Raw genomic sequence first — 19,989 nt, 5'->3', positions numbered from 1 at the left:
ATCAGTATTCATCTTGTTATAACTGAGCAGGATACTTAAGGCTTGTTGCTGAGGGTTTAACACTTTTCTCCATTATGGCCATTGTGAGCTGAGCTGGGCAGAATTGCAGATAAATGTACTCGTTCTATGTGTGGGAAAGTTTTTGATTAGGACGTTCTAAAACTGAATGAAATATTTCAGTATACATGTGTTGACATGGCTTATTTCAGTTTGGCCCAAAAATCAATATTGAGTTATGTGGAAAAGATCACTATATGTGGGAAGTGGGGAATAAATGACAGCTACTAAGAAATTCTTCAGCTCCCCTTGATTAAACACACGTTAACCTAAGGCGCTGTTAGTACTCGGGCTGTATTAGCACTTCATTTGGATTTTATCATAATGCAAACATTCTGATAACTGCTCATGCATGAGAGGTATAGAAACAGCTGGAGTGGCTCCGATGTGTGCATCTGCACCTCTTGTCTTTCTTTTTCTGTAAGATTTGGTCACTGTGGTTGGATTATCTGGGGCTGTAGCATAAAAATTTCTCTGGGAAAGAAAACTAGGCAGAAAAAATAGCTGGGCTCTATTTTTATATACCTATATTTGTAGATTCAGAGTTTGTGGGGTAAGGGAGTGGTTGCCTTTGCTCTAATGCCAGAACAGATCATCTAATCTGACTTCCTGCATAACATTGGCAGCTGATGTCTACCCAATTTTGTGAAGTATTTATTAATGTCATTACACAAAGTAAAAACTATTTCCCCATGCTAATTTTTCCCCTACTGTTACACTCACCTTCTTGTCAACTGTTTGAAATGAGCCATCCTGATACACTACAAAAATTTTTTTTTCTCCTGCTAATAGCCCACCTTAATTGATTAGTCTCATTAGAGTTGGTATAACACCCATTTTTTTCATGGTGTGTGTGTGTGTGTGTATCTTCCTACTGTATTTTCCACTGCATGCATCTGATGAAGTGGGCTTTAGCCCACGAAAGCTTATGCCCAAATACATTTGTTAGTCTCTAAGGTGCCACAAGTACTCCTCGTTCTTTTTGCTGATACAGACTAACACAGCTACCACTCTGAAACCTATTAATATCTAACTTTTCTAATTAAAACCTAACTTAGTCTATAAAACAGGGATAATTCTATTTCCCTTTTGTGGGGGGTGTCAGGATAAACTTGATTTAACTCTGGCATAGGACAACAGAGTTTGCTGTATAGATACAAATTGTTATTGCACACATTGTTTCACTCTTCCCCTAGCTCCATGTTTCCTTAAATGCAATAAACTTGGCTTCCAGCTCATCCTGGTTACTGGCACTGGCATTTCATGGAATTTAAGGAGCAAAGTAGTTCATAAAGGAAAATATTTTACTTGCGAATGCACAAATACAACCCCCATTTTCATAAGAGAACCGGAGGGGACCCTGTTAGGTGAGCGCACCATGGGGTGGGCACAAATACAAGAACTGCTTATCCGCAGGGTCTGCGATTGTTCATACCAGCAGAAGGAGTTGGCTGCTCTGTGAAGCAGCATCCTTGCCAAAAGCCTGGCAGCCAGGAAGCGTAGGATTGGCTTCCAATTTGCTTGTGTTACTAGAAGGCATAGGCTGGAGGGCAGCTTTCCCCAAATGAAACGCTACAGCTTGGATCAACTACATGAGGAATATTTAAAAAATGATTTTGCAATGTAACGCACTTAGGGACACTTCTCGGTTCCTGCATCCAAGGGAAGGGTTGGCTGAGTTGGGTGCAAGGCAACATACTATAGGGCTTTGCGCCTCAATTTCAGGTCCTACTGGTAAGCTTAGCATCCGTCAGTACTAACTGCTACAGTGCTACTCTTCCTCCTTTCTCCCCGCCCACCCCAGCTCCCCAACACACATGCGTGCACACACATGGCATATGGAAGTTTAAAACTGGTGTGTGGGTTACTGCATCTCTTTGGATCTAGAACTGTGGGTAGCGGAATTCAAGTCTTTCACTTGAACTCTGAAAAAAGCTGAAAAAAGAAGTGGGTCTGGATGTAACTTGTTTACAAGGATCGTCTGACTGAGTTAACTTGATTACGATATTCGGAACCAGTTAAAGCCATGGATGAAGAATTAAAAGGCATAATTAAGTTCTGTGCAATAACATCGTCCATAGTATTGTCAACCCCAAAGCAGTCAAAAATAATAAGTTAGCCCCTCCCCCCAAATTGTGATTCATGGATTTTTAAGTCAAACTTTTAAAAATAAATGCTGGGGTCTCTTTATTTAATTTCTCGTTCCTGAGCCTTTTAAATCACACCTGGTGTACATGTTCAGGTTTTCTCTGCAACCATGTGAACTAGAAATACTTGATTTAAACAGAAGCTGAGATTGTCACATATTCACAAGCCTCCAGAAGCTGGAGCTGTAAGAAAAAAACACCAAATACAGAGAGACTCATAAATTTGAGTTGGCAAAACTGAGTTCAGTTTCTCTGTATAACAGCAAACTTTCTAGTTTCTGAAGAGACGCTTAGGAGGTAATACAGCACCTGTGTCAACTGTAGGCATCCTTTACTAGAGAGGTCTCTGAACTTTATTGGGAATGTTCCCGTTGGGAAGATCCTGTGCGCTGCAATCTAGCCTTAGAGACAACAACTCTCACGATGCCCTGGGGAAAGAGTGAGAGATTTCCTCTTCCAGGGAGTGCAGGGAGCGGGGTGGTGGACTCCACTTTTGGAAAGGTGTGAGATTGCTGGTGAGGAGCTCTGTCCATACCAGGAGCTGCTGCTGAGAGCCTGCTGGGGCTTTGATCGAGCAGGGAGCCTCAAAGGCTTGCTTACTTGCATTTAACCTGATACGGAGTGTTTGAGTTTGCTTCTGTTCTGCACGACAAACAGATGTGAAAAGTGGTACTCTTTATATCTTTTTAAGAACTATCATAAGGTTACAAGGAAACTGTTTTAGTTACATTTGAAATCTCTTGGGCCTGAGAAATGGTAGAGTTAACTAACTATATTTCACGCAATTAGTGGTCTTGGTACAATGCACACTGAGAACTCCAGCACTTGATGTAACTGTGTTATTCTTTAAATGCCTTGTAGTATTTTTGGTGTCAATGAACTACAGAGATGGAGTGGAGAGAAAAAATACGGCATGCAACAGCTGTACCTGCACTGATGTGTCTGCATTTTTCAGGGAAGTGTCAAATTTTGCATCGTGGATCAGTTGTTCCTATCATTTGCACAAGACTTTTTTAAATGTTGGGTTTTTTGTTTTTGAGTTAATCATTTCAAGAGAAACCATTGAATCATCATAAACCTGGGTGGCAGGGATTTAAAATTTAAAAATTTGTCTAGAACCCTTAAATCTTAGCTATGTTAAATAGCTGATTTTTTTTTTTTTTTTTAAAAAGCTTACCCTTTTTCAGAATTTATGATATGGTGGACTAATATTTGTAGCCAATCTTTTGTGAACTCTATTATTATTATTATTATTATTTATTATTTATTTTGCATGATTTGAAATACAGATGTGTCAATATTGCTGGCTTTGGAAATCTGGCTTTAAATTATGGTACTTGATATAGATCTTTAAGCCAACAGTTTCACCTCTTACTCCTGTATTAAAGGTTGATTGGAGGTGTTTTCTGCAACAGATAGCAGTCTTGTTCCAACTTGCAGTGAATGGGCTCAATCTTTTTTCTGTGTATGCAACTTGGTGTTCTTCGCCGACTCTAGGAAACTACGTGTGTATTCTCTAGTTGTTGCTAGTAATCAGCATGTCTCCAGTGAGCTACTGACTTGCTATCATGGCAAATGTCATGCAGCGTTTATACCATTTAGGTGTTTAGAGAAGTTACTTACAATTTGGGTTACTTACAACTACTTATTTCAGAGTAGCAGCCGTGTTAGTCTGTATTCGCAAAAAGAAAAGGAGTACTTGTGGCACCTTAGAGACTAACACATTTATTAGAGCATAAGCTTTCGTGAGCTACAGCTCACTTCATCGGATGCATTTGGTGGAAAAAACAGAGGAGAGATTTATATACACACACACAGAGAACATGAAACAATGGGTTTATCATACACACTGTAAGGAGAGTGATCACTTAAGATAAGCCATCACCAACAGCAGGGGGGGGAAGGAGGAAAACCTTTCATGGTGACAAGCAGGTAGGCTAATTCCAGCAGTTAACAAGAATATCAGAGGAACAGTGGGGGGTGGGGTGGGAGGGAGAAATACCATGGGGAAATAGTTTTACTTTGTGTAATGACTCATCCATTCCCAGTCTCTATTCAAGCCTAAATTAATTGTATCCAGTTTGCAAATTAATTCCAATTCAGCAGTCTCTCATTGGAGTCTGTTTTTGAAGCTTTTTTGTTGAAGTATAGCCACTCTTAGGTCTGTGATCGAGTGACCAGAGAGATTGAAGTGTTCTCCAACTGGTTTTTGAATGTTATAATTCTTGACGTCTGATTTGTGTCCATTCATTCTTTTACGTAGAGACTGTCCAGTTTGGCCAATGTACATGGCAGAGGGGCATTGCTGGCACATGATGGCATATATCACATTGGTAGATGCGCAGGTGAACGAGCCTCTGATAGTGTGGCTGATGTTATTAGGCCCTATGATGGTATCCCCTGATAGATATGTGGACAGAGTTGGCAACGGGCTTTGTTGCAAGGAGAGGTTCCTGGGTTAGTGGTTCTGTTGTGTGGTGTGTGGTTGCTGGTGAGTATTTGCTTCAGATTGGGGGGCTGTCTGTAAGCAAGGACTGGTCTGTCTCCCAAGATCTGAGAGAGCGATGGCTCGTCCTTCAGGATAGGTTGTAGATCCTTGATGATGCGTTGGAGAGGTTTTAGTTGGGGGCTGAAGGTGATGGCTAGTGGCGTTCTGTTTTCTTTGTTGGGCCTGTCCTGTAGTAGGTGACTTCTGGGTACTCTTCTGGCTCTGTCAATCTGTTTCTTCACTTCAGCAGGTGGGTATTGTAGTTGTAGGAATGCATGATAGAGATCTTGTAGGTGTTTGTCTCTGTCTGAGGGGTTGGAGCAAATGCGGTTATATCGTAACGCTTGGCTGTAAATTTCCATCCCACCATCAACCTCAGCCTGGACCAGTCCACACAAGAGATCCACTTCCTGGACACTACGGTGCTAATAAGCGATGGTCACATAAACACCACGCTATATCGGAAACCTACTGACCGCTATTCCTACCTACATGCCTCTAGCTTTCATCCAGATCATACCACTCGATCCATTGTTTACAGCCAAGAGCTACGATATAACTCTCTCAGATCTTGGGAGACAGACCAGTCCTTGCTTACAGACAGCCCCCCAATCTGAAGCAAATACTCACCAGCAACCACACACCACACAACAGAACCACTAACCCAGGAACCTATCCTTGCAACAAAGCCCGTTGCCAACTCTGTCCACATATCTATTCAGGGGATACCATCATAGGGCCTAATCACATCAGCCACACTATCAGAGGCTCGTTCACCTGCGCATCTACCAATGTGATATGTGCCAGCAATGCCCCTCTGCCACGTACATTGGCCAAACTGGACAGTCTCTACGTAAAAGAATGAATGGACACAAATCAGACGTCAAGAATTATAACATTCAAAAACCAGTTGGAGAACACTTCAATCTCTCTGGTCACTCGATCACAGACCTAAGAGTGGCTATCCTTCATCAAAAAAGCTTCAAAAACAGACTCCAACGAGAGACTGCTGAATTGGAATTAATTTGCAAACTGGATACAATTAATTTAGGCTTGAATAGAGACTGGGAATGGATGAGTCATTACACAAAGTAAAACTATTTCCCCATGGTATTTCTCCCTCCCACCCCCACCCCCCACTGTTCCTCTGATATTCTTAAAAAGAAAAGGAGTACTTGTGGCACCTTAAAGACTAACAAATTTATTAGAGCATAAGTGCTCTAATAAATTTGTTAGTCTTTAAGGTGCCACAAGTACTCCTTTTCTTTTTGCGAATACAGACTAACACGGCTGCTACTCTGAAACCTCTGATATTCTTGTTAACTGCTGGAATTAGCCTACCTGCTTGTCACCATGAAAGGTTTTCCTCCTTCCCCCCCCTGCTGTTGGTGATGGCTTATCTTAAGTGATCACTCTCCTTACAGTGTGTATGATAAACCCATTGTTTCATGTTCTCTGTGTGTGTGTGTATATAAATCTCTCCTCTGTTTTTTCCACCAAATGCATCCGATGAAGTGAGCTGTAGCTCACGAAAGCTTATGCTCAAATAAATTTGTTAGTCTCTAAGGTGCCACAAGTACTCCTTTTCTTTTTACAACTACTTATTCAGTGATCTCAGGTATCCAGCTCCTTGAATGGTTTCCCGTGCCCATTTCTTACATGAAGCATCACACTTCTCATTGCTAACCCAAGTGTTAAGTCATGAAGGGTGCACTTAAGGATCCTGCACCATTTAAGCCCAGCAGGCTTTTACCATTGACTTGAGTGGCAGTAGGAACAGGTTCTAAGTAAACAAAACATGAGGTAAAACTGAATGCAGGATGAGGTTCATGTTTCAGCGGAGCAGCATTCTTTTAAACAGTTTTCTTCTAAGCTATTTGGAGGAGGATCAGCTAGTCTGTCTAATGCAAGCAGCAAAAGGCATACACAATTATACTGCAACTGTTTCAGTGCATCTAATATGCAGTTCTGGAGCCACATTCTTAAAGTACATTTCCCCATTCTTGAAGGAAGAGAGTGCAGTATCTTTCCATGAGTGGTGGCCTTTTGTCTTTGTTGGTTTGTTTGTTTTTTAAAAAATGGAAACCCACTCGGTAGCAGTCACCTGCAGGAGATGAAATCTCTGGAAGGAAAGTGGAACGATAGAGCTCTGAGACTGTAACTGCAGCGTGGTGAGCATCTGCTTCTAGGCACTGTCCATAGTCAGGTGTGCACTCTGTCTAGTAGTTCAGCAGGGCTGTGTAGAGATTCAGGCCTCGCAGAATTTTTATTTTACTGGGAAGAGGTAAGGTTCTGGTTTCTACAACTTTAATTACAACCTCAGGGAAGATGGATGAAGTCCAGCCTGCTTAGTAAAGTGCTATCTGCCCATCTTATTACATTGAAATCCTTAAAATCAAATTAAGAGTAACACAAAACTTCTTCCCATGTCTTCTCTTGTATTTCTCCTAGACTGGCCTTTTATGGTAACATATCTTTTTATAATAGCCTTCTAGATACTTGGTTGTAGAAAATTACCTGATCGTTCCAGTTCAGTGCTGTCTGGGGTTTATGACTACAACATAATTTACTTTGTGTTGGCAGATGTACATCTGCAATTAGATCAAGGGCCTTGGATGTTAACACTATAGATGCTGGCTGAAGCTTGATACATTATGACAGACAGACACGCTTCACCTGTGACCATCAAAGCGGATCATGACCATGCCTGATAATAAATTAGATTGTTTCTTTCCTTCTTTCACTTGGAAGGATCATTTGAATTGGACTATAAATACTGTATGTGTTGAGATCTGTAGGTGATCCAGAATCCACCTTAGGGAAGGGAGACCCAGGTGATTGATTGTTTTTTGAAGTATTTAGATCGGAACATAGAAGGGCCATACTTGGCTGCCATAAGATCCTCTAGATTGTCCACTGAGTTTAAAGTGGAATTATGGTTAAAAAAACGGCACCACCTTCCTCTGGAATTCAAAGAATTTAGACAGTCTGCACCCGTTTGCTTCAGTGGTGTGTGTTTGGAGTTGGGGAAGTGGGGAACGGAGAGACAGACTTTAGTCTAGTTAGAACTGCAAAATCATTTACTGTACTGGACGATTGAATTGGACTCTCTTTTACTTTAGAGCATTGCCAACAGAGTTGATGGCCAAATTCTAATTTCTGAACTTCATTCCTGGTGGTATTAAAAGACTTTTTTTTTTTTTTTCCTTCCAGATTTTAGGCTGTTTTGCAATGCTGGCTGCTCAGAAAAGTTGTAAACGGAGTAAAATTGATACAAAACTCATTAAAGAGGATAAATATGATATCCTACAATGTCACTTTCTAGAACACGGGCAGGCATTAGCTTGACTGCAGGTGTCTTTTTGCCTATAAGAGAAAGGCCTGTTATCTGTTGAACTAACGTTTTCTTGTTGTGTAATGCCAATATGATCTTGCTTTAATCTCCTGTTTCAGTCATTTCTAGATTAGGTTGTCAGTGAGGAAACTGGGTGGTCAGTCACAGGACTGGTCTAATTATACCATCACAGATGTGGAGATTCTGCCTGCCAGATGTTTGTGTCTAAGTGTAAGGGGATGGGATAGGCAAAAAACTCAGAATGTTGTTTTTACAGTCCTCTAATAAAGGTAGATATCCCAAGGGAAGAGGCCAGCTCACTTCCTACCTCCCAGTAGTTTGAGACTTCTGTCTAGTTTTTTTGAGGTTTTCATTGGGCTTCCAGTTGTTTGTTTCCCCGTCTCTAGCCATGTTTCACACTAGTATGACCAGTTGTAGCTGGGGAGTAGGCTCTCTGCCATGACGTTTTTTTTTTTTTTCCCCCCTTCCTCTTCATTCCTTCCTGAGTTAGTGTCCAGCTAGTTTTAGCCACAAGAGTCAAGAATTGCCCTGTAAGCAAGCCATTTTCCATTTTGCCCTCTGTTCTGACTGTCTCTGGCCTACGGGCTGGAGCCTTGGTTGAAGAGAATAGAAACAAATAAGCATTCAAGACTTCAAACCGTGCTTTACTGATGGAAGTTAACTGGGATTAAAATGGTGTGCTCTTGTAGAACCGTACACCACTGATTGCACATAATGAAATGTGTGTGACATCTCCAGTGTGTTATATTTTTGCTTTATTTTTCTTAAATTCCATATGCTCTCTCTAGTAATGGAGGGGGGCAGGCAGTGCCTCAACTTGATCATGTTTTATTATGTGATTATATAGTATTAATAATAATACTTACTGTGGAACTATATTGTAAAAGATCTGTGGAAAGCTAGGACTTCATGCACCATGGTATTCAACGCTCCATCATGGCAGAAGGAATAGAACTCTGATGCCCCTGCTCTGGAAACACGGGCCGCTACCACTTGAGCACAAGGAGAATAGTCACTAGCAGTATATGACCCATGACCTGTAGATGAGCAGTTCTGATACCCTCTAATGGAGAGCAGTGGCTCACACATGCAGTAGAAGGCAGTTACTGTAAGGAATTTAGGTTTGGCAAACTTGGGACCTGACCTATTGTTCAGGCAGAACTTTCACTAAAGTTTTTGGGAGCTATATACGTATTAAAAGGCAGGATTTTGACCACACCCATGGAGAGAAGCTGGGAAGTTAACATGCCTGTCAAAGCTATTGCTGTCTCAGTCAAATCTGGGAAACTGACTTTATAATTGTATAGTCTATGAACTTTTTTTAAATTTAAAATGAAATCCTTTAGAAACTGATGGTACTATCAAATTAGTGCTGATCTGGTGCAGCACTCTTTAACTCTCATGCCAGCTCTTCATACCTGGTGCCTATATAGCACTTCACATCTGCAAAGCACCATACAAATGTTAGCCAATTTGCACCACATTCCTGTGAGGTAGATGAGTAGCAGTATTCCCATTTTAAAGATGGTACAATCCATCTATCCTGCAGCTGTATTGAGGATCCCTGTTATAACACAATGGTCCCTTGACCTGGTTATAACATTGATTCTTATTTATGTTGTGGTAGTGTAACCCACACACCTCCTGGGTGTGGTTTCTGTTCTCTCGTGTGGCACCGAGGCCACTTAGAGATTAATGAGTCAGCTACAGCCTTAGCTAAGGGCTATGTGGCTTTTTGCAGTAGAGCAAAGGCGCCAACTCTGTGGGTGCTCCGAGGCTGGAGCACCCACAGGGGTAAAATGGTGGGTGCTGAGCATCCACTGGCAGCCCCACTATCAGCTCCCTTCCAACCGCCCCCCAGCACCTCCCACCCGCCGGCAGCCCTGCTGATCAGCGACTCCCACCCACCATGAACAGGCTGGGAGGGAGCGGGGAGAAGTGGGGACGCAGTCATGCTTGTGGGAGAGGGAAGGATTGGGTGGGAAGAAGTGGGGTATGGTGGGGCTTTGGGGGAAGAGGTGGGGTGGGGAAGGGGCCTGGGGTGAAGCCAGGGATTGAGCGCCCCCTGGCAGTTTGAAAAGTCAGCGCCTGTAAAGTAGAGGCTCATGCACTAATCTCCAGAAGTCTCAGGTTCTGTCCCGCCTGCCAACGACTGAGGTCTGTTGGTGTTACATTAGCACGTAGGGGCCCCTGTCATGGGCCAGTGCCCCATTGTGCTTGGTGCTCTATAAACGCAACAAAAAGTTGTATCTAAAGGTTGCAGTGTAGATGGGAGCAAACTGTGTCTCTGTGACGATGGTAATGTCTTGGACTGTCCCCTGCTACTTAGCTTCTAGGCTAACAAATTTATTAGAGCATAAGCTTTCGTGAGCTACAGCTCACATGCTCTAATAAATTTGTTAGTCTCTAAGGTGCCACAAGTACTCCTTTTCTTTTTGCGAATACAGACTAACACGGCTGATACTCTGAAACTTAGCTTCTAGGGACAGTCTTCTAGTTCTGTGTTTTGTACAGCATTTACCACAATGGGGTCCTGATCAGTGGCTTCTTGAGGCTATCGCAATACAAATCATAAAAAAAAATAGGTTGGTGTTGCCAACTCTCAAAATTTCATTGAGAGTATTGTGATATTTGATGTCTTTTTCTTAAAGCCTCAGAGTCTCCTGGAGTCATGAATCTCAGCTTTCATTTAAAAACAGAAGTGTTGTGGGTGGTGGGTTTTTTTTGTTTTGTTTTTTTTTAAAAAGACCTCAAAGCTGCAGAGAAGGACTTGAAAACATGACCCAAATGTATCTGAGGTTCAAAGACCAGAAAGTAAATAAAAGTAATCCCTCAAATATTTTTTTAAAAAAACCTCTTGATTTTTGGATGTCTGACTCTCAATTTTTGAATGCTTGATGGTGGCAATACTGTTCATTCTGTCTACCCAACTGCCTGCACCTTTTGTCTGAGGGTCTTTGCAAATATCAGTGAATGATTAATGAAATCTCCTGGTACGTTCCCTTATTTTACATGAGGGGAAACTGAGGCACAGAAGTTAACTGACTTGCCCAAGATCATGTAGGAAGTCTGAAACTAGACACTATTTCTGTCTCCCAGTCCATACTTCAGAGTACTGTGCACAGAAGTCAGCAGCAGTGTTATGGTTGTGATTTCGTTTCCTTAAACCATTTTATTTTTAACCCTCCTTTTTTCTCTGATTTTAACATTTAACATCCAGGAGGAACTTATTCTCTATCTTCCAACATGTAAGTTATGGCATTGGCCAAAAATGTTTTAATGACCATTTTCTTATAAGCTTGTGTAATGCCGACAGATCCCGATTGTTGGCACGATTGAACTGGGGACCTCTGGAGCTTAATGCGTGAGTTAAAAGCCAACTGCCTGTTAGGTAAAATGAGTCTGCTCTTCAGCTTTAACTTTCTCGCTAAGTGGTCTTGGTGCTGCTAGATGGGACAGAACACCACACCCAGAAGGTGTGTGGGTTACACCTGCAAAACAGGTTTGACTTGAAGTGAGTGCTTCATTTTGCAAAGTGTTCCCCCCCATACTGGAGATCTTTTGATGAGGTATTTAAAAAAAAATGCTGCCCTGCTTCGTAATGCTAGAGTTTATTCTTCCTTGTCTCTTTTGTAGGTGATGTCTGACTACAGCTGCTTCACATTGGATTAACACTATATGCCTGGTCAATGAACTGTTATTATATGAAGCAGAGCTGAGAGACTGGCACCTCCTCAACATGCATGTGATCTGAATAATCAGGAATGCAGCACTCTGTTGTGAGAGCCTTTTGCCCAGAGAAGCGCGTGCCATTTCTCCTACAAGAGAACAAAGTTAAGGGCTTTTTATTCCATTGACTGTAGCCCAGATCCAACGATTGGAGTGTTGCGTGAATCCCACAGATCTGGGATTTCTGTCTCTTTTTGCATCTTTCACGTTGACTCCAAGGCCAGCCCTGACCAGGACTTTTTAGGATTCTAAAGGCTTCTTTTAAATCTGTTAACAAGATGATTGACCTAAGCTTCCTAACAGAGGAGGAACAAGAGGCAATAATGAAGGTGCTCCAACGGGATGCAGAACTCAAGAGAAATGAAGAGGAGAGAGTCAGGTAAGAGACTAAAAATGATCAGTCCACACAGAATTTTTGGCTAGTGCAAGAGACAACTACCTGTTTGCAAGGAGGGAGAAGCAGAAGGTGTATGGGAAGTTGTTTCTTAGGCCTTTTCTACACTGGGAGGATCCTGTCGCTACAGCCATGGGTGTAGTTGCACCAGCACAAGCCCCTACTGTAGACAGGCAGTGTTGCTTTCAGCCACAACTTTCATGGACACAGCTTATCCTGGTTTCAAGCAGGAGTAAGCTGTGCCAGTGCAAACAGAAGCTTTATAGTGGCTTTGGACTGCTACCCAGACAGGTAAGTATGTTTATGGTTGAAATCCATAGTGTAGATCAGCCCCTAGTTTCCTTTGCGATAGAAGAGTTGCTCATGTACTAACTATATTGACTATTCAAGTCAGTTCGGGTGCTATAAAGGTTCCCAGAAAAATGGGATGGGGAATTAAAAATCTGAAAAATTGGAATTTTTTATAAACACAAATTTTGCATTTGCATCTCTTTCCTGAGGTGGGATTTGAATTTTTCTCTTGAATTGTTCTTAAATGCAGCTGGTATCTCCAGGATCCCAGCTTTTTCCTTTTAGTTGATGTTCCTCAGATACGCGTGTTTTATTTAAGCATTCCGTAATGACACCAGGGGATGCTGCTCTTCTACTGAGGCCTCTTTCTTGGGAAGCATTCTGAGCGTGTGCATCTCAAATAGGGGATGAGATGGCAGTCTGTTGCCTTGATGTGCAAGCTGCTTCACTTTCTTCAGCAGAACAGTGCTGTCATAGTTGCTGGTCTACTGCCTCGGTCATCAGTTACTCTGCAAAGCTTTGGGTGGTACATCTGTGTCTGTATGTAGCAAAAACAGTATAGAGATAGGAAACCAATAATCCTGGTGAAATAAGGATCTGGGATGAGAAACTTTTGTAGAAGGGCTACATTTTAAAGCCATTACGGAATACATTCCTAACATCTTAACAATCTGTTTTTAAATATCCAGTTCTTAAAGGTGCCTGAAAGGCAAACTTAAACCATATTAAGTACATAATATTGCCTGTCGCCTCAGAAATGTGTTGCTTTTGCATGTAGTGAATTAGGGTGGACATGCTTGTTTGTCTGTGCTTTAGATATATCAGCACTAATCAAATTCTGTGGTGGTTTTGCATGATGCATGCCTCTGGGGGGGAAGGAAATGGGGGGATTTGGAACGAAAACCAAATCACAAGGGATTGAATGTTTTCAGGGTGGGTTTTGTCCTGGCGCCCAGCCATGGAAGAAGCATCTGGGGAAAGCAGCAATCACCGGAACAGCAAATCCACCACACTGCTGTTTCTAGTGGTCTGAATGTACCATATGAGTCCTGATGCATTTGCAGCATTTTGCTTTTGCCCTGTTCAAGATGGTATGCTTTCATGAGTGTGGCTATATGATGATGATGATGTATCAGTCGGCATGTTTCATTGCAGGTATGATTTATATCCTCAATAGAAAACAGTTTCTCAGAAGCCAGGGTGGGGAAACTGGAAGCTTATGCCTCGAGTTGTCTACCCAGGTCATGAACCTTGACAAACTTAAATTCCTCTTTTTGTAAATAACTGCCTGGCCTTGGTCTTCAACTAAGTCTGGCTTCATGGCTGTGTAAACTTCACAGATGTTCCTGAAGAGTTGAGATGAAGAATGTCATGTAAGCATTACACCTTGACAAGGTGCTGAGGGGTGTTTGTGGGTATATATATATATATAACGGCAGTCTTACACTAATAACTTCTTATACTTCACATGATCTTTGTGCTGCTAGAGAGAAAATCTTAGAGTTGAAAGAGCTATGATAGCAATCTACTCTATCTACAATCTGCATATTACGTGATTGATGATGTCACAAAACGCTTCTCGGAGCTGTTAACTCCCTTTAAAAGGAAATAGCTGTAAAATTACACTGGATCCTGACTGCACAGTTGAACTCGGCTAGCAGCTCCCACGGTTGCTGGCCCGGAGCTGTGAAGATGCCCAGGGAGAATAGTAAGGTGGTGACTAGCAGGCTGGCCCATGCTTTCCTCATCATTCCTTCCCACGTGTTCAGTGCACGTGGACTACCTGCCTATACTCATGAACCTCTGGGTAAGATTATAGAGTGACATTCCCCCAGCCAGCGCAGTGCGCTAGAGCCCCTCTTCCTCGGCTGGCTGGAAACACACTAAAGAGTTGGGAGTGGACTAGGTGCTTTCACCCCTCCCTCCCACATGCCCTTTCTGAAGCAAGGTATGTGTGGGGCGGGAAGAGGGGGTGGTTGTCTCCCCTTCAGAACCAAAAGGGAGGGTGGAGGTCTTTCTCCCACATGGAGTCTGAGCTTTGGGAGGTAGAAAGTTTTCACCTTGTCTGTGTGTGAGAGATGTTCCCCTTCCCCCCATCACCCCATTTGGGGCTGGGGCACAGGCACATTCATGCCACCATGGTCAGGAGCGAGGCCGGAGCATGGAGTTGTGAGCTGAGTGAGAGCTCTTAGCGGAGAACTGTCCAAAGACTCAACACTACTTCCCTAAATATACTATTACAGGAGGGAGGGGAAGAAGGAAGCTAACAAAATTAACTCTTCCCCCATAAGAAACAAAATTGGGAGTGAAATTTGAAATCTGTCTCTGCTGTTCCCTTTTCTGTCTAGGGATAGGGAAAGCGATCTTCACAGGGCCAGTGTAGTTGCCACACAGTGTGAGCTGCCATGTCTGACAGTAAGGTGGGTTAAGGACAGAGCTCTGGATTGGCTGCTGCGTGATCCCTAACTGCTCCTTACTATTTTGTGGTTCAGCATAAATACAGCATAGGGATTGTTCAGTAGATTGTAACATACAAAAATATGCTGATGTCCTAAATTCTAGACTGTGATTTGATGAGGTCATCTGTGGTAGAGTGATTGATTGACCGTGGGCACCGTGGTGTCTGGAGCAGCAAAATGTGACTGCTTTCACATTTGGATACACTCTGTGGCTGTGTGCCCGTCTTTCCCAGCAGAAGCCCTTGGAATCGCAGGAGATGTTGGCTTTTGCTCTCATTTGTTTACTCCTGTAAATTGAGAGGGAGGCTAATGATGTGGAATTCTGATGTGACAGGAGCTCGATCTGCAACCACCACCCATTGCACAGTGTGCCAGGGCCAAGTCCGTTAATATTTACCTGGGTGTGGTGCAATCCTAAGGACTCCTATATCATAAGGACCAAAAACAAACAAACAAACCCAACCCCAACAGTGGGCCTGATTCTGTCAAGTACCTCGCAATCTCAACTCTCCCATAAATTTCAGTGCAAGTTAATCATGCTCAGAACCTTGTTGGATTGGGTCTTTTTATCCCAGACTTCCCGTGACTGACTTTTCATTCCATTGCTCCAACAGGTTAGATTCTTCATACTGAAATCTCAGGGTTGGCGGGGGGGGGGAGAGCGTATGTGGAGTGCTGGCTAGCACTAATCAAATTGATTTAAATCACTAGTCAGGAAGACTCAATTTAATTATGGATTTCTACATAAAAGTGCATTCTTATTGGTTGTTATAATCTTAATACATATTCTTCACAACTCATAGATAGATGTAGGTTCATTTTTTTTAGAAGGTAAACACCAAACATTTTTTAAGTGATTTATTTTGAAAACTTTTAAGATTTAGTTTTACAGCTGTATCAGAAAATATGAATGATTGTTTGGTTATTTCATTTACTAAAGGTAATTGAAGCAGATATTTATGAAATCATTGGGAGGTGAACTATCTCTAGTTCAACAGGTTAATCATTAATATTTGGAGGATGTTCTTGTCCTGCTGTCTTAGGAGGAGAACATCACCAGACAGACATTTACATTGTTTTATTTAACTAAAACAACAATGTTATGTATTCTGGATTTTTTTCTTTAACAGCAAACATATGTAATATTTTAACAAAACAATCATACGAATTTTTAAATTCAGTTAAACATTCAAGTTTTTTAAAATCAGGTTTGTTTTTGTTAAAATTGTTTAAATAAAATAGTTTAAATGAAATATTTTTTTAAAAAACAAAAATTAAATTGACTGTGAGCCAAGTCAACATGAGAAACCTTAAAATATTGGCTTGTGCAGGTAATTCACCTTCATTTTTCTGTTTTTATAATCTGGAAAAGAAAAACAAGCTTTCCTGCTTTTTTCAGGTCCCAAACGATTTCTCAATTTGGAATGAATTAGTTCAAAGGAAAAAAAATTATTTCTACACCAGCAGAAGAAGCTACTGCTATTAAAAGTGAGATTATCACTTCAACAGTCTCTGAATCCAAGTGCTTAAGTGACTTCCCCCAGTTAACTGGTGTGACTTTCTTTAAAACATCATCAGCAAACATATATTTCTTGAATGGTTCACCCTTAGCTCTGAAGTTTATTATAGTTGGCATTATGGAGGGATGATTGCTGGATGTCCACGTCATAGCCAACTCCTCTTCTTCAGCAGTTATGTTTGACCTTGGTGCCAAGTATTGAGAATATTTGCAAGAAAAGGAGCTGGAGATACTGCTTGTCCCATTTTTGTTTTTTTTTTTTAGTGCTTGTAATTTAACTCTTTCATCGCATATTTCTCTTTTTAAGATCTCACTCAGGTCCTTCCAAATTTCAACAGCGTCAGCAATAAAACTATTTCCCTGCATTTTGTTCAACGCTACAAAAATAGGCTTCAGGGTACTCGGCATGTGTTCAACAGTTCTGTTAAGCCCAATGTTGAGAACTTTGACTGTGACAGTGCCATCTATTTTTTTCATGATTTTGTTCACAAACTGTCATCAGATTCGCAAAAAGAAAAGGAGTACTTGTGGCACCTTAGAGACTAACAAATTTATTAGAGCATAAGCTTTCGTGAGCTACAGCTCACTTCATCGGATGCATCCGATGAAGTGAGCTGTAGCTCACGAAAGCTTATGCTCTAATAAATTTGTTAGTCTCTAAGGTGCCACAAGTACTCCTTTTCTTTTTGCGAATACAGACTAACACGGCTGCTACTCTGAAACCTATGATTTTGACTCTAAGCAGCAATTTTCTTACTTTGCCTATTTGTACATTTTGATTATTATCAGTGGAAAAATTTTTGTTGGTGGTGGTTTGCGTGTGTATCGTGAAATCAATTTTTACCAACATTTACCGATAAAAATTGAATTTCTCCAAGCCTAATAAAAATAGCGGAATAACATTATAACAAAAAATAACAAAAATACAGCGGAATAACATTCCATTCAGATCGTAGTCATGATTCTCCCCCCATCAGTTAGAAACTATACAAAATGGTGTATTGGTGCTTGGTGCTCTATAAACGCAACAAAAAGTTGTATCTAAAGGTTGCAGTGTAGATGGGAGCAAACTGTGTCTCTGTGACGATGGTAATGTCTTGGACTGTCCCCTGCTACTTAGCTTCTAGGCTAACAAATTTATTAGAGCATAAGCTTTCGTGAGCTACAGCTCACATGCTCTAATAAATTTGTTAGTCTCTAAGGTGCCACAAGTACTCCTTTTCTTTTTGCGAATACAGACTAACACGGCTGCTACTCTGAAACCTGTCATCAGATTACACCAGTTCTTGATCTAGCGCTCAAAACTGTCCTCTACTGAGTTCCATCACACGTCTTGTGGGAGAGTTAGCTTGGTTCTTCCCACATTTTTCAGAGCAGCTGCTGAAAAGTAGTTGTTGCGGAAGTATTTTGCAATTTCAACAACATTAGTCTTTATTTCTGGAACACTGAAGTCTTTGGCTAGGAGGTGCATCATACGAGTACTGCAACCGTATGTTATTAGCTTGGGACTCTCTTCACTTTCTTCTAAATAATTTCTTCTCATCTTGAATCCATTTGCAGCATTGTCTGTGACCAAGCTGCGTACTAGACGCTTGAATTTTTTTTTCCACAGTTTGTTATAGCTTTTACTGCTACTTCTTGTAAGTATTCTGCTATGTGCATTTCCTGATGTATCAACTGTTTCTATAAGGAAGACATTCCCTTCTTCTGTTGTCACGCAAGCACATACCACAGAATCATTGTGGACATTGCTCCACCCATCAAGACTCAGGTTAACAATTTTACCCTCTAGACCTTTTGCACATTGCTCAGTTTCTCTTTCATACACTTTATTCAGCAATTTGCCTGCGATATCTGCTCTGTTGGGTGGACTGTATCCTGGTCTTAATAACTGGACCATGTTAATGAAGTGTGGGTTCTCAATAATACGGAAAGGAGAGTTTGTTGCATAAACAAACAGGGCAATTTTTTCATCAATTACCTCTTTTTGTAATCTTATCACAAACTTATCTATGGTTGTCTCTGGATGATGGAGTTGTTTTTTTTTTCTTTTTGTCACAGGTGATAGACTGTGGCTATGTGACATACGTGATGTGACTGAAACACAATAATTGGCAGATAACTCTGAAACTATAGAAAATGATGGTGATCTTGAAGGTGGATAGTCTTCAGAATCCTGTATGTTGAGGATGGATTCTCCTAAACAAAAGTCAATGCAGTTATTTAATTATTATTACCATACTGCTTATTTAGTATTACTCATTGCATTCACCAACACTCAGTACTACTTTAAAGGTGAAATTGTAAAAGGAAGGTCTGCCTATTTCAGCTATTTATTTTTTTTATCATAACTGCATCTAAAACGATAACACCATAGAGTAACCGCTATTTTTTGCTCAATCATTAGAATTCAAGAATAGTCGAGAAGGAAGACAGGCAGTCCTTAAGAAAGAAGTATGAAATAAAAAAGTTTACCAACCTGAAGATCCTGCATGTTCAGACATGTTCCTTTCATCATCTTCAACACAGTTTCCTCCTGAGAAGGAACACTTCTCATGATGTTCCATTTGGGTAACCAGGCCTTGCATTTCTTTGTGGCACTGTTTGCATTTTGCATGCATGCCTGTCTTACCCACAGGTAGAGGAACTTCATTAAAATATTCCCAAACTGGATTTATTTTATGGCCTGCTGCGATTTATAGGTTTTCCCTTCTAGAGAGAATGGTATGGTAGATCTCAAATCAATGAAGGCTACACTCGGACCTCAAGACTTCTGGAATATGCTGCTCAAACAATGTTACTTTTAATTCTACTGCCTGTCCCTCCCTACTCACATTTATCTCTAGACTTCTCCTTGTCCAGATCTATTCCGCCCCCAACAATCTTCAATTCATTGAACCTTTTGAAACTTTGCACTTTTAGAGAGAGGTAAGGGATTGACAGAGGGACAATAGTGTTGAGGTCTGTTATTTCTCACCTCTATATATTTATTTATTTATTTAAAACATTTTTGCTGTTAACAAGCATGTATCTCTGAATGCACAAATCCACAGTTTGAGAACTGCAAAACTAAGTATCTCTGATGGTATCTTCTAGACTGAGCACTGAGTCCCATTGGGTAGATAGAAAGATGAATTTACAGAATCCCCTGGAGCCACATAAGATTGGGTCCCTAATCTATGAACTACTGGAAGTTATTTACAAAACTTTTCTTAAACATTACACTAATATTTTGTCTCATACTATAGAATTAGGCTTTATAATCCCTATTCCATGAGGAGATATCTTTGAGCTATAATGTGTCTTAATTAAAGCTATCTTTAGATTGCTTTTTTCCTCAAAAACATTTTATAAAATTGGATTTAAATTAAAAAAAATCTGATTTTTTTTAAATCATTGATTTGTATCCACCCTGCTGCCTAGTGAAAGACTGAACTGCACTATGTGTACTGCACTAAGTTAACAGCCAGTTGTACATTGTAATGTGCTAGAAATTAATGTGCATATGCAACTTCCATCCTGTCGTCTGCCTTCAAAGGTTTATTGCTGA

The 19,989-nt window shown here is 41.1% G+C and overlaps 1 protein-coding gene across 15 annotated transcripts in view; it reads left to right on the top strand.

The window, feature by feature from the left end:
- SYTL2 (synaptotagmin like 2) overlaps positions 1-19,989 on the top strand; it is a 78,323-nt gene that overhangs the window by 12,458 nt on the left and 45,876 nt on the right. For all 15 annotated transcript variants that reach the window (XM_043504104.1, XM_038396022.2, XM_038396012.2 and 12 more), the window contains one exon: positions 11,684-12,155. In XM_043504104.1, coding sequence (XP_043360039.1) covers positions 12,055-12,155 — 101 coding nt within the window. In that variant the 5' untranslated portion in view covers positions 11,684-12,054. The remainder of the gene's footprint in view (positions 1-11,683; positions 12,156-19,989) is intronic.

This window comes from Dermochelys coriacea, chromosome 1 (genome assembly GCF_009764565.3).
Source record: "Dermochelys coriacea isolate rDerCor1 chromosome 1, rDerCor1.pri.v4, whole genome shotgun sequence".
In the NCBI taxonomy this organism is placed as follows: domain Eukaryota; kingdom Metazoa; phylum Chordata; order Testudines; family Dermochelyidae; genus Dermochelys; species Dermochelys coriacea.
The sequence above is the reverse complement of the archived record's forward strand: the minus strand, read 5'-3'. Positions and strand labels throughout refer to the sequence as shown.